Below are 15,561 nucleotides of genomic sequence, written 5' to 3'. Positions count from 1 at the left end.
TTACTTTGCTCTGGGGCATGACATATACATAAGGTATAGGGCAATACAGAATCAAGCTTTTTCTATTTAAGAGTAGCCTGAAGAGGCCAAAGGATCTCAGATGACGATCTCAGATGAGGTGGACTGGGTTGTGAGATTATTCCCAGAAAAATAATCAGTTAATTTTTTCATTCTGGATTCTGACTTCTCCACCACATTTGGGATCTAGCAAGCTGTAAGGAAAAATTAATAGTGAGGGAGAAGAAAGAATAAACAAGAGTTTCCCCTTCCCTAAAAAGCAACATATATAACTATCACTTGGAGCACCTTCCTGGTGAAGGAAAAATAAATAAATTTGTTAGTCTCTAAGGTGCCACAAGTACTCCTTTTCTTTTTGTGTATACAGGAATGACATTAGTAGTTAACAGAGTTTTATAAAGGTGTAGGTGACCAGGTGGCAAAAGTACAGATTTCCCCTACGATATCTGATGTCCTATCCCAGGATGCCACCACTGAGCATATTAAATAGGCTCTGATTCCTTCTAGGACTGGTTTATTCTCAGCTGTGTATGTCTGGCAATGCCACCTGGCTAAGAAGGATTTAGAAGCTGTCAAGTCTAGGCATCTAGGGTGAAAATAAATGAATAAAGAGGTTTTCCTGAACTGACTGGTTCTACTAAGATACAATTTACCAGCTCTTCCCACAAGCAGCATATGCCATGCTCTTTTGCATGTTGAGATGTCAAGCAAAATGATCTCCTGTTATGTTAGGAAGCATATGTTTAACTTTGGAATAACTCGGAAGCATGATGAGCAACCTGGCCCTTAGGGAAAATATTATAAGGCTCATGCCATAAGAGCAAAGATTTCTGGAGACATTTCTTGCTAACGTGATTATGATGAGGAAGAATGTTTTCATAGCAAGGAAATACAGTGAATTAGATATCATCTGCTTGAATGGATAGGTGAAGATCCCATGTAGGGAGGATAGGTTTGGTTTAAATAAGAGTGCTGCTATAATAAACTTTGATACTATGGGGTGATCTACGAGAGACTTGGATGAGCCTGATTTTATAACAGTCTTTAGTGCTGAGACACAAGAAGCAGTGGTGATGGTGGTCCCTAGGTCCAAGTGTAGGCCATCCTGTAAGACATTCAGCAAATGGGAAAGCCTGATTTCCTCTAGTTGATCTTTCTTAGTACCAATAGGAGAATTTTGTCCAAACTCTTGTGTAGGCTGAGAGGGTGCAAGGCTTATGTGAGGCTAAGAGACCCTCCATTACTTTGGAAGGGGTATCCAACCTTATTTAGGACTTGCTGCTCAATAACTAAACAATCAGACTCGAGTAATCTGGGATGATATGCAGAAGCAGGTCCTAAAATAGGACATCCTGCCTGCTAGGGAGAATAAAAGGAAGCCTGTGTAATATCTCCAAAACATTTGAGTCCCAAGCCCTTCTTGGCCAGTCTGGGGTAAGGATGACAGCTGCAGCATCCTTCATATATCTTCTTAATCATTCTTCCTAGTAGCAAAAGAAAGGAAGAGAGTGAGAAGTGTTTTAGAGAAGCTGACTTGGAAATCTGTGAGCCAGACCATCTTTTCCCAGGTTTCAGAGTAACAGCCGTGTTAGTCTGTATTCGCAAAAAGAAAAGGAGTACTTGTGCACCTTAGAGACTAACCAATTTATTTGAGCATGAGCTTTCGTGAGCTACAGCTCACTTCATCAGATGCGTACCGTGGAAACTGCAGCAGACCTTTAAGCACTCTTGCATGCCATTTGGCCAATACAGTGATCTCTGTGCATGGAGCCTGTCAGACCTATGACCTATGGACAACTTGTGGCACAGTGGACATCAGTACCAGAAAGTTATCAGAACTTTGCTGCATTGGAAGGACTCTCATTCTGTGTGTGTGTGTGTGTCTGCCTTGACTCATGGTGTATATATAAAGTCTGCTGCAGTTTCCACGGTATGCATCTGATGAAGTGAGCTGTAGCTCACGAAAGCTCATGCTCAAATAAATTGGTTAGTCTCTAAGGTGCACAAGTACTCCTCATCTTTTCCCAGTGATCTTCAGTCTATTTTCCTCGCCTTGTCTTTTGCATTACAACTGAACATTAACATATCCCATTAAGGTGGGTCTCAGCTAAGTCTTAGGTCGAACTGAGCTAAGCCTCTCTAAATACTAGCTTGAATACATGCAGGTTCAGGAACCATTATTAGCTGTTTATCTCTGATGGCTTAGCCAGGCAGGTTTTTTGTTCAGCAATCCTTTTGGGTGAATCACCCTAGCAGAGGTTAGATGAGCTTCTGCCCAGGAGACAATCTACTTCACTTTGGCATTTAAATTAAATGTCTTGTTCCTACCTCTTGATGATACATTTGTAGCATGGTTGTCACATTTTCTAACTGAACTACACACTGTGTTTCTTTCTCAGGTTATCCTGGAAGAGCCACCTTGATCATTCTCATCTCTAAGAACTGGATGCTCTGGAGTCTGACCTTTCATCATATTCTCTTTGTTATGATGCCCTGGGTCTGATCCCACACTCTGAAAGGCATCAGAGATTTAGGATTCAGATCACAGAGGGTGGAATCCTACCATCAGTCAGCTTCCTTTTTCAGAGGAAACAGAGGGAATGGATCACTCTGAATGGTACCTTCACCTTTCATTGCATCTCCTACTGAGAACAGTTTCTAGCCCTCAAGTGGAAACCTTTAAGCACTCTTGCATGCCATTTGGCCAATACAGTAATCTCTGTGCATGGAGCCTGTCAGACCTATGACCTACAGGTAAAGATGGACAACTTGTGGCACAGTGGACATCAGTACCAGAAAGTTATCAGAACTTTGCTGCATTGGAAGGACTCTCATTCTGTGTGTGTGTGTGTCTGCCTTGACTCATGGTGAGGTGATCGACAACGGTTCAGGGATTCTCTTCTTTAAGTATATCAGTCTGGCTTTATATACTCCGAGTTGCTTACTGAGGGTATGTCTGCACAGGGGGTAAAAACCCACATCTGGTCCAGGTCAGCTGACTGAGGCTCTGGGGCCAAAAAATTGCTGTGTAGACATTCAGGCTCAGCCTGGAGCTTGAACTCTGGGATTCTGAGGGTGGAGGATCCCAGAGCTCGGGCTCCAGCCTGAGACCAAACGTCTACACAGCCATTTTTGGCCCCACAGCCCAAGCCCTGTGAGCCAGAGTCAGCTGACCTGGGCCACCTGTGTCTGTGCCATGGGGCTTTTATTTCCCATATAGCTTTCCCTGAGAATTACAGAATGACAGAAAAGTAGTGCTAAATGGACCCCTGAGAAGTCGTCTCGCCTATCCCCTCATGTTGAAACAGGATCTGGATACCTAGACCATCCCTGACAGGTGTTTGTCTAATCCGCTCTTAAAAATCTCCAGTGATGAGGATTCCACAACTTCCTTTGGTAAGCTACCCCAGTACTTAACTAACCTTATAGTTAGGAACTTTTTCCTAATATCTAACCTAAATCTGCCTTGCTGCTACTTCTTGTCCCACCTTCAGAGGATATGGACAACCGATCACTGTCCTCTTTATAACAGCCCTTAACATATTTAAAGACTTAACAGGTCCTCCACTCAGTCTTCTTTGCTCAATACTAAACATACTCAACCTTTTTAACCTTTGCTTATAGGTCTGATTTTCTAAAATTTCAACAATTTTTGAGGCGCTCCTCTAGGCTCTCTCCAGTTCGTTCACATCTTTCCTAAAGTGTGATACCCAGAATTGGACAAACTACTCCAGCTGAGGCCTTACCAGTGCCAAGTACAGTGGAACAATTACCTCCCATGCCTTACTCATGATATTCCTCTTAATATAGAATGATATTAGCCTTTTCTGCAGAGGTGGCCACCACTGTCCTCCCATGATTTCACATATAAGGGCAAATGCTTCTTGTTTTTCTGGCTTGAAGTTGTTATGCTCAGAAGTTTCTTTGTTGAAAGAGCTAGAATTTGTGGACAGATATGAGAATCAAGAATGCTTTTGGCTTTTTTAAAAAATTATTTTTGGTTGGGAGGTAATTTTCCCTTTTGTGGGGGAGAGTAATAATATAACAGACTACTCTTTTCTTCTCTGATATTCTTTTCTGGATCACAGTCCACGGAGATGTGTCATGAGCCCTGGTATTATTTATCATCCAATATATAACTGGAGAGGAAGTATAGGGGAACAATCCTGAAGAGGTCTCAGATCTTCCTGAGGGAAGATCAGAAAAGATGCCAGATCAATTGGCAAATAACCCACATACCCACTCCTTGGCAAAATACTGAGAATCTATGAATAAAAATACTATATAAAGATCTAGATATCACCATTATTGTTACTTTTTATGAAGATCCTGGCTTGATACTCTTTAGAGAAGGATTTACAAAAGTTTTGGGGAAATTTTTCAATGTAACCCTGCAACATTATTGACTGATGAGCACAGTCTTGTTTATCAAGTTTTGTTGCTTAAGAGAACCCTTGCAAAGATGTCTCCATCTGTTTCTTGGCTGGCATGGGTGGAATATGCGGCCCAAACAAATCATCCAGACTCTGAGCCCCTTCTCTTGGCACAGTGAGGGCATGTAGACTGGGAACAATTGTGGCAGGGTTCCCCTTTTGTAGCTCCAGAAAAGATCTCTTAGCAGATGGAGCCCCTTTTGTTTGGCTCTGCCATGATGGAAAAGAGGAGAATAATGAAAGGATGGAGCTGGATGAGTAGTCCTACCTGGGGAATGATCCACTACACACTTCTCACAACTGTCCCAAAATTTGGCTTTAAAAGAAGATGTGGTAACAGGAACCATAGGAATACTAAGCCATTGCTCTGTTTGCATGTTTGGAGAGACGGAACCTGAACTGAAGGCAGAATAGGCATGCCCGAGCCTTGGATACTTATAGACAAATCAGAGCTGTCTTTGGTATTTGTAAGAAGAGAGGTGCAGCCAAACATAACAGAGTAAGGGTATTTTTTTACTCTATTAAAAAAAGACAGGCAAACTCAATCAAGACAGCAGATATAACTTCCGTCATTTCTTGCAGGAGTTTTCCCCAGTCAAAAACATTACCTTTTCCCTATTCAAATTCTGTGTCAGCCAAATAGTGCTTATCATAATTAAACACTGAGCAATCATACTCTTAAAGTCTAATTAAATACACAAAAAAATCTCAGGGTTATCTATATTTTGAAATCAGAGAAGCTCAATATCTACAATATCTTCCCTAAAGGCCTCATATGTTGAACCAGAGGGCTGAGAACCTGGAAACCCTATGGTACCTTGCATGTGATCTCTCTGATGAGCAAAAGTCCAATACCACCCCTTAGGTCCTCCACGGAGGAAACAATTTTCTTTCAATACCAATTTCTTCTGTTATTTGCAGTCTTGTCAACAATATTTTCAGGGGTCAATATCAAAGACAGCTAAGAGATCTAAAATAATCAGCATGGACACTAGATGTTCATTCATCACCAAGAGGAAACCAGTCAATGCAACTAAGCTGTCTCCCCCCCCACATCAAGGCCTAAAAAACAGACGGTCATGCATCAAGTGGTCTGAGAACTCAAGTATCATTAGAACCATTTCAAACCACCTCAGTAAGATTCTCTACAAGGGAGATAAGAGACAGGGCAGTATTTGCTGAGATTCTTGCCATCAAAAAATAATCTCTTGATCAAAGATTTAATAATAACTACACTTAGAGACGCTGGCATTTTGGCTCCATCAATAGCTCAATACCTCCCTTTTGGACTTCAGCAAACAAGAGGTGTGTGGATCCAATATAAAGATTAGAGCCTGAAATGCCTCCAATATTTCCAGAACCATACTAATTCACACCAACTGGTCCACCACTGCTATGCTTCTGCCACAACCAGTCCAAGTCCAAGCAATCTTACAAGTTGGCTGAAAAATTTTCAAGGTGGGTGACAGTTGTGTTTGAGGTGAGGTAGACTGGATTCACCAAACTGTTTATTAACTGGAACACCTATACTGAGTAAGACTTTGTGGATGCTATAATGGCAGCAACTAAATTATTCTTTTGCCACCTACACAACCCAGCACAAGACTTCATAAATTCTTTACTCCAACCTGCCAGTCTTCAATCACAACTTTTCCCACCAGGGGTTCCACCCATCTTCCTTCCAGCTTCATCTTTCATAGGATAGCTATATAATACAATGAACTGTGAAAAGCATTTTAGCAATCTTCTGCCTCCCTTCTCTACCCTATCCTTTGTCTCAGTTCTCTCTTGCTCCCTCACTGAGCCATCTAGGAAACATTGTATTTTATTATCTTCCAGTGGTATGGTAGGAAAAAGTATTTTTGCCCCTTTTTATTATTGTGGCATTGAGTTATTAAGTATTTGCATAGCTTTGGATCCTCTGCCATACACCAGAATTGTGTACTCCATTCACCGAGTCACAGTCAATTACTGCTATAAAATGGTAAGGAGGCACTCAGGGGAAAAATAAGCAAACATGCATGCACACACACACACACGTTCTAGAGCTTGGTATAAAGAACTACTTTTAGGTTTTTTTTAATTATCTTACTAAACTGCCCTCCTATTTTCCTATCCAGCTAATATATTTAGGCCACACCCACAGTAGATATTAAACGGTGTTTTTAAATTCAATGTGTCTCATTGCAATTAACGCAATAACTGTTTTATGTTATGATACTTTTATAAATATAAAGAAATCAATAACTCAGTGATGTGTTTGAACCATAGAACAATGGAAAATTGTTCTTCTAATAGTTTAATCCTCAACATGTACAGGGTTCACGATCTTGCTATCTTCCACAGTAGTCTGTTTTAAAATATAGTAAGTCAAATTTTGGTCCTTCTCAGGTTTCCAGTCAAAGGGGGACCAAGATAAAATTGTAATTAAAAATATCATTATGTGTATGTAACTTCTGCGGTTTTATCTGAACATAAAATACTAGTTAGATCAAACTATATAGCCTATAAATTCACTTGTCTTTTATCATTGGGAAATAAACTCATACATACATACAAACAACCTGTTTGAGCTATAAGAGTACCTTTAGGTGTTCCATCGCTTCCAGCTGGAGAGCACACTGACTGTGGTGACCGCAAAGAAAAGGATGCAGCATTCCTTATTGAAGACTCACCATCCTAAAAACAGTGATGATAATGTATATTATAAACTTATTTTCTAAAAAGAAGTCTAATCAGAAAAAATACTGGAAGGAGGTCACAAGACAGCTACTAGCACATTTAAGATGCTTTGAAATTTAGACACTTTTCATCATATTTTATGTATATTTTACAATGAAATCAGAGTCCGAGTGAGAACCTACAACCAGCACATGCAAAAAATAAATATGAATTAGTGAAAATATGTTTTAGCTAAAAGCACCACTTTATTTAGTTTGTCATGAAGAATTATACATATTTAGAAGTTCTCTGATATTAGCACTCATGCCAATGAGCTAATAAATACAAGCCTGAACTCCCTTTGCTACCAATTGAAAAAAAAATACGAAAACTTTCCATGAGGAGAAGTTTCAATTTAAGATCATAAGATCATAACGGGGACAGAAGAGAATGAAAAATTTGTTTTTCTCCCTTTAAAAAAACACACAAACAAATGGAAACAGCTATATACTAAGGCAAACGAGGGAGAGTGTGACTAAAGCCTAAGGAAGAAGGACTCTGCTAGCAGATTCCATCCCAAACCAAAGGTGGTTGAGAAGGAACTGAGGGTCCATGGACCACACAGCGCTATATATAGAGGCCCCTCTCAGTGCAAGATGGGGAGGAGTGCATGTGCAGCCCAATGGGCACTGCTACCAAAAGATCTCCCATCCCACGCGCATGAGGAGCTGCCGCACCTACAGTGGCGTACCCATAGGGACACTATTGGAAGTAGTAGTATTATTTGCATTCTAAAACTCAAAAACAGTTGAATATTGCTCAAATTTTTTTTTAAAAAAAAAAACATTCAGAGAGACATTTAAGTATAGAAAATTTCAGCTCTAAAGCAGAATGTTTCAGAAACTTGTGTGTGAAAGCAGGAAATTACAATAAAAACTTCTCTGCAATACTCACTATACTGGATGCAATCAGGCATCTGCTTTAATTGAAGTGATGCTGTCAAGTTTTGTTTTTTATTTATTTTTTTTGTAATTCCTTAACTCTTATCTTAAAATATTGAAATGTAAAAGGATTTAAAAAACTGAATGTACTTTACTTTTTGTTTACTTTCTGCAGTCAAACTGAACAAGGACACTAGACCAGTTATGTTTAATTTGTTCTCGATTTCTAGACAGACAATTTCAGTTCTAGCTTCTCATGTACTAAGATATTGCTTCAATCTTGGTGCTGCATATACTGTGTGGAAACTTTTTTTAAAAGAAAAAAAAAAACCACTCTTGGAATAATTATTTTTAAATGTCATTGAAAGATTTCTACGGGTTCTTAAGTTTTGCAAAAAAGCTTCTTTTAACAAACGGAGGATTGTTTTGGCAGTGTACCTTTAAAATAAGAATTAGCTGTGGGAAACATGTATATTTGATGCTGGAAGAAGCTTCCCACTTTAGTGAAATTGTACCACTGAGGCAGAGAACTTGGATTTTCAGGATGCTGCTTTTATATTACAAAGGTAATACTATTGAATTCACACTGTAGTTATGGATTTTCCATTAACTGTTCATTGCTTGTTTGGTGAACACACAATCATTGATATTCTAGAAACAGCTAAATGATTGTGTGCTTGTTTTTAATACACAAAAAGGATGCAGTTAATTCACCCTCTCTTGGTTTTACTGAGTTAACTGTGCTCAGGGTTTTAAGGATCCAGGTGTTAACACACTTGATATGGTCCTCTGTGAGAAAGTGTAACACGCTTGTATGTGTGTTATGTCTCCCTCCCACTCTACTGGCTAGTTTATATAGATAACTGTCTACTACTGCTGCAAGCTAATGTAGTGATTACTCTGGTAGAGGCTTGACTTGATGCTAAATATCCCAAGTTCAAGCCCCTCTCATAACCTGTAGTGAGCATCATTACAACAGCATTGCTCAAAGAACTGATGCCAAAAAACATTCTTAGTGGTTCTTACATATCATGCTTGTAAAGAACTACCTCAGCAAGATACATACACAGGCTGAGAAAATGTTGGCAGGATGAGAAACTCATTAAGTGGAATATTCATCACCAATTTAGTAAAGAATCTGGGATGAGTTCACAGCATCACTCTCTTCTTTAAAATCTACTAAACTGTGTATGAGTCATTAGAGCATGAATTTCACCTCCCTCCTCCCCCCTTTATATGAACTGAAGTCACAGATGCCAGGAAAATAAATTTCCATGCAAGACATTTGAGCTCACAGGTATTGAGTAAAAATACAAAGTCAAAAGAAACTTTCATCAGGCTTGACAGGATCATATCACTATCTAACATCAGAGACCTTTTAAATAGGGTGTTTCAAATGTGTCATGAAACCAACAAAGGGCTGATGAGCTATGTATCTACATAGGCTCTTATCCTGTCCACATCACCACCGTATCTGAGCAACTAAAACAAAGCAAAATTCCCTCTTAAAATAAGCTAAGATTCAGAGACAAAAGAAAACTTTTCTTCAATGCAAAATAAATGTTGCAAAAGTGGTTTCAAGTAAAACAGTGGTCATTTAAAATACCTTTGAAAACTAAGACATACACAAACAGAAATTGAAAAATTAATTAAATTGATTACTCCTTTTCAAATGTCAACAGCAACCTAGCAAAATATTTGGTTTTTAGACCAGTCCCACAATTCAAATATTTGTCAAACACTTCCATTCAGATAAAAAATTTGTTGGGGGTGTAACATACATCACTACTTAGTCTGTGCACCATCTGTAGGTAGTCTTCATTTGAGCCATGTCTAGAATTATCAGCATGGTGATTAGCTGAATTGCCAGACAACTGACTTGAAACTTTATTTTCATGTATGTTCCTCATCCCACCTGAGACAATGGGACTGGATACTGAAGCTGAAATAAGAAAAAAAAACATAATTATACAAATATTTAATATTAACAGGTTTTCTTAAGTCCAGTTATTGATAATACATGTAAGAGAGAGGTCATGTTTGGCAATCAACTGAATTCACCAGCACTGCTTCAGCAACGAGTAGTTACAAGCATTATGAATTAACATTTACCAGGGATTTATGATATTATACCAGTCTGACCAATTCTGTTTACTCAGTGAAATATACTTGTATAATATACAAGATTCTTTAATAAGTTAGACTTGCATTTAGTTACAGTGGAGAAGTTAGAGGCGTGAATAAAGGGGAAACACTTGTGGATCAAGCCAGGAAACAATGCAAATAGCTGTAGAGACATTTGTTAATGACAAATGTTCCACTGGAAAAGAAAAAGGAAAGATCAGAAAAATTCCTTGACTGAAGGTCACAGATTCTATCATCAAAAGATCAGACTAAAACGCTCAAGCTATGTCTCAAAAGAAAATGTGAAGCAGCACAACAACAAGTAGGGAAAACAGTAGGCCTATATTAACAGATATGTACAGAATGCATACTTCCTCATCAAGTCAATGTAACTCATGGCAAATTTTGGCTGTATCTAAAGCATGGAAAAACAGTAATAAAAATTAAAATGGAGAAAGATCAAGAACATTTTATAATTTAGACTGCAAATTCTAAATTATTCTAGGGAAATGTATATTTTTTGGCCATTTTTCTGGGTGTTTTGGCACAGAATTTGTTCTTGGTCATGTTTGTTTACAAGCTTATATCTTTGTTAGTTACCACAATTATGAAAATAATATATTACCACAAAGATTAGAAATATTGAACACACATTAAAAGTTCCTTCTCCCATTACCTCACTATGAGATGGGCATATGTAGGAAAAGTATAATTTCTGCTTTCCCCACAAATTCCTTGCAATGCTTTCAGAGATGGCAACAAGGTCTTCATTCTTCTCTTTTGTCGGTAGCAGAGTAATATTCTGTTCTCCATACCAAGTATGGGACAGAAGCTAATGTTTGATTTGAGTTTTATATGCCTTAGGACCAGTGCTTAATTTTGTTATGAAAGAATAGTGGGGCTCAAGCAATTATTACACATTCATAACTGATGCAGCAAGCCCAGAGATGAACTGCTAAGCCTAGAGGTGCCGGGGCTCAACCTGGCACAAATTAAGCACTACTTAGGACTTCCCATTTCATGATACCATAGGGTACACAGTCTATCTCCTGAGACACTATTTACTCTAGAATCTTACTAAACGTGAAGCTCCAGAGTGTACAAACTGAAAACACATGCAGGATACCTTTATTGCTTGCTGCGGTTGAGAGGATGGCTAAAAAGCCTCTTCTCTGGAAATTTATGTTAGCCAGGTGTAAGGTTTTGGAACATACTATTAAATATTTTTTGTTGCAGGGATGGAAGGTCATTTCCATACTCAATGGATTTGGCAGCCACTTTTGCCACAGTAAAATCATGGAGAATACTGTGACCCTAATTATAAGTAGAGATAGGCATAAATCAAACCCATCCCAAATGTTAATGGTCAGAGGGAAGCAAGGAGTTTGGAATCCAGATCAAGATCCAGACATTTTGTGCTGGCCCCTATTACTACCAACACCTTTTCAAAAAAAAAAAAAAAGACAAATGTGACATCTTCGAACTTTGAGAGGGTTCAAAATCTGTTTTATGGCTGGGCTGGATCGAACTCAAATCTTCTAACTTACTGTTAGAGCCTAACAACTGTTCATTCCCTGAAGTTATACGGAGGAAAAAAACCTTCATGTTAAGTTTTCATCACTTCCCTTAATACATGAAATAGCGATAGATGATATACATAACATGAAATACAGAACTATCCTACATTTTCATCAAGTAACTAAGCCTTAAGAACAGCTTGTTTCAAGAAAATGCAAGTTATGCTCATAAAATGTCTTAAAATGTTTGAAAACCATTTAACAATAAAAATTTCAGTTCTGTAAGGTTTTTTGATATTGCTGTATTCTATTTTTTTCCCAATTCCAGCTGATTTTTTTAAAGGGCAGTTAGGTAATTTTGCAGCCTATTGCACACTTTAGACAAATTCCTGCCTAACTTATTCACACATAGATCCTGCTAACCTAATGCAATTTTGCACATGAACAATGAGCAGGGTTTGGCCCTTTGAAAGGAATTACAGAACTGTGAAATATCCAAGCAAAGTTGAAGTTATCTTGAGTTCTGAGAATAGAACAATGATCTAATTACCTTGTTGCATCTGCGGGTGTGGTGTATAACTTGGAGGATGTGAATATGGCATGTATCCTGCTGGGCTTTGAGGAGCATATGGACTAGGCACTGGGCTGTTCTGTTGTGCCATAAATCTGTTACCAGAGCTTGTCTGTGGTGGCACAAACCGGCTAAAAACAAAACCCAATTACAAGTTAGGAAATCCATTGTAGGCATCGTATTTCTTACACTTATTTTACAAAATTTTACAAGACCAGACATGTAATCCAGTGGAATCAAGAAACACCTATTAAGAGTAACATTTCTCACAAAATAGTTTACACCTTCTCTGATTCAATTATTTCTTAAGAGCTACATTTGCATTAATCAAAACTAACAGGGGAGAAAAAAAATCCATTCATAAGAACTCTACCTAGAAAAAGTAAATAGCTGTTTAAAGTTCTAACCAGGTATTACAGGAAAAATAAAATTTACAGTCTCCAGGCTTACTCATAGCTTACTAAAAACCTGAATGAAAATCAAAACCAAAGTTTAATTTTTCACATGATGACTAGCTTGATTAGCATTATCAATTAATCCATATATTCCTAGGTCTCGTGGCATCTGGAGCATAAATTTGGCAATTCATTTTCAAACAATTCAGTTTTCTAAAATACACTGGAGTCCATTAAATCGTTTTTGAAGACTTGTTGATGACTATAGTTTTGTTACAAAATGCTTTATAGAGCCTGGGGAGCAAATTCCAGCACTTTGAACAAATTTGTGACAAAATTCAGCAAACTAAACTGAATATTAGTTATTTTTGTAATTAAAGTAACATGTCAGAGTGCTTATGTTTGACAATGCACTAGAAATTATTCTTTGGACACTGCCTGACTTAACATTTTAGCCTCAAACAAAAGAAAAAAGTAGACAAAATAGTGGGCTTTTTCATCTTGAGAAAATAAACAGGAATTCTTCTTCTGGATACAGTTTTAAAGAAATGACAGAACAGCATGCCTTCTAATGGAATATCAAGCAGAAGTATTAATGAAAATGAGCTAAGATATATGTCCCCCTCTTTTTCCCCTTTTCCTATCTACAGGCAGACTACAATGACCAGACTTTTCAACCAGGTCTTTTGGTCAAAATCCAGATGCTTGGCGACCCTATTTAAGCCTCTAGAAACCAAAGACCTTGCTTTATTCTAAAAAATCACAATCTTGTTCCATGTGTCTATTGGGGACTTAAATCACATGATACATAAAACACATGAGTGTTCTATACCACTGAAAACTACCTGAGCCTGGGCAGAAGTCATTATCTTCTGTGTAGTCAAAGAAAACCAAAACAACAGCCAAGTGGACTTTGAGAGGGGGAGGGATGAGGCTATTCTCATTAGTGAGCACATGCAACTCCCATTAAAATTAACAGGAGTTCAGTGTGTGCACCGAAAGGTAAAAAGATCATTGAGAGGGCATTTTGATTTGTAATTGTTTAATTTAGCAGCTCGCCGATAAATATATAATACTGTAAATTAATAACTGGACATTCCAATAAGATTTCATAGAACTTTGTTTCTCTGTCAAAACTATACTGCTAATTTTAAGGAGAGTATTACCCACACAAAGAGGACCTAATCCAAAGCCCACTGAATTCAATAAACCTTGGATCAGCCCCATAAAGAGGACATAAATAAAGCAAAAGAGAAAAAGTGATTCAGGCAGTATACATTCTCTTTATAGGGCTAATCCAAGATTTATTGAATTCAATGGGCTTTGGATCAGGTCCTCTTTGTTTGGGTAGTACTCTCCTCTATTTTAGCAGCAAGTCTGCAACACACTTGTCATAACCAAAAAACTCAATATTCAGCCCTGGAAATAGATCTTGGATAATGCAAAGAAAGGAGTAACTACGGAACAGGGAATTTGCTTTGTAAATTATTTTTGATATTGTGATTACACACTACAATATATTTAGCATGATATTTTCCTTGAAGCTTTGTGTTCTTTTAATAGGTAAACAATTCCACCCCCTGACTTTAAGTAGTGCAGTCATGACCCTTTCCCCGCCGCTCCAAAATATTGTTGATGTCTGATTTTACAACAGCAACTATCAATTACTTGTTATAAACTTAATGAGACTTAGGAGATGTAATGTATAACAGAGTTTTTGAATGGAACAAATACAAAGCAATTGCTTGAAATAAAACTAAAGTTAAGACAAAGATTGAAACAGTAAAACAGGGAAACAGAAAGTACATTTTACAAGAACTTTTTTTTTTCGTCCCAGTACTTTCATGTCTGAAATTTGCCACTGTTCTCTCTCAATCTTTGTGAAGACGGTGCTTTATTTTTATTTTTGAGGGTTCGCCTCATTTAGGTGTGCAGCCCAAAATAACACACACACACAGAAAGGGACGTTATAAGGTTGTTACAAGGTGTTTTGTTTGTTAACTTGTAGACAATGTTATATGTAGTTTTATATTAAAAACATATCAATGACTCCGAATTTTAAGATTTTTTTTTTAAAATATCTACAAGAACATTTATTACAATGTAGCCTTCTCAAGGAATAAGACCAGTAAAGAAAACAAGCATTTTGCAAAACTAAAATATTTTCGGAGAGATGGGGCTTGGGGGGAGGGGAGTTGGGTGGTTGGGTTTTTTTTGCAATACATAAAATCTAGAAAACTTTCCTCAACACCACTCCAAAAAACAAAAGTATACCTTGAAGGGTGGAACAATTTTATTTGCCAAGTTACATTAAAGTATATAAATGCATTATGTAATGTGCCAAATAAAAGAGTTCTAAAGCTTAACAAAGCAAACTGTGTTTGTTAGTTATAAACCAAGGGTGTCAAGCATACAGCTCACATGCTGAACCCTTCCCCATCCAGCCCCATCCAAAATTAACAAACCTATCCAGACTGCAGCTGCCTTTCTTGATGCAGCTTAGAGGAGCTGGTATAGGCAGAGTTGAGAAAGAAGCCTATGTCTGACTGGCCATGGGTACCTGAGCCCGTCCTCTTCTCAGCAGTCCTTTGTAAAGCTGCTCTCACAATGCCCCATTGTACGGGCTTAAATAAGACCTCCTTCCTGTCCCCTTTACCTCAGTTCTGCTGCTGCTGCTGCTGCCGCCAAATCTTCAGGAGTGGGTCCCTTATCTCCCCCCACTTCTGCCCCAGTCCCTCCTGGCACCACAGCCAACCTCCCAATATAGGAGTGTGAGAGAGAATCCTCCAGAGGAGGATTCCCAAACTGAGGCAGAAGGTATGGAAAATTCACCAAAAATTGGTGAGGGGGTCATTGCTCGTGCGGGAATGCACTGAGGGATGAATTAACTAACAAAGGACA

General features: G+C 38.2%; 1 protein-coding gene across 4 annotated transcripts in view; it reads right to left on the bottom strand.

Annotated features, from left to right (window-relative positions):
• Window positions 1–15,561, bottom strand: part of NIPBL (NIPBL cohesin loading factor) — a 294,724-nt gene that overhangs the window by 135,268 nt on the left and 143,895 nt on the right. For all 4 annotated transcript variants that reach the window (XM_077816769.1, XM_077816768.1, XM_077816765.1 and 1 more), the window contains exons 6-8: window positions 12,245–12,396; window positions 9,835–9,995; window positions 7,037–7,130 (exon numbers count right to left, since the gene is read on the bottom strand). In XM_077816769.1, the coding sequence (XP_077672895.1) occupies window positions 7,037–7,130; window positions 9,835–9,995; window positions 12,245–12,396 (407 nt within the window). The remainder of the gene's footprint in view (window positions 1–7,036; window positions 7,131–9,834; window positions 9,996–12,244; window positions 12,397–15,561) is intronic.

This window comes from Eretmochelys imbricata, chromosome 5, assembly GCF_965152235.1.
Source record: "Eretmochelys imbricata isolate rEreImb1 chromosome 5, rEreImb1.hap1, whole genome shotgun sequence".
Taxonomy (NCBI): Eukaryota; Metazoa; Chordata; order Testudines; family Cheloniidae; genus Eretmochelys; species Eretmochelys imbricata.
This window is presented reverse-complemented; position numbering and strand designations above follow the sequence as displayed.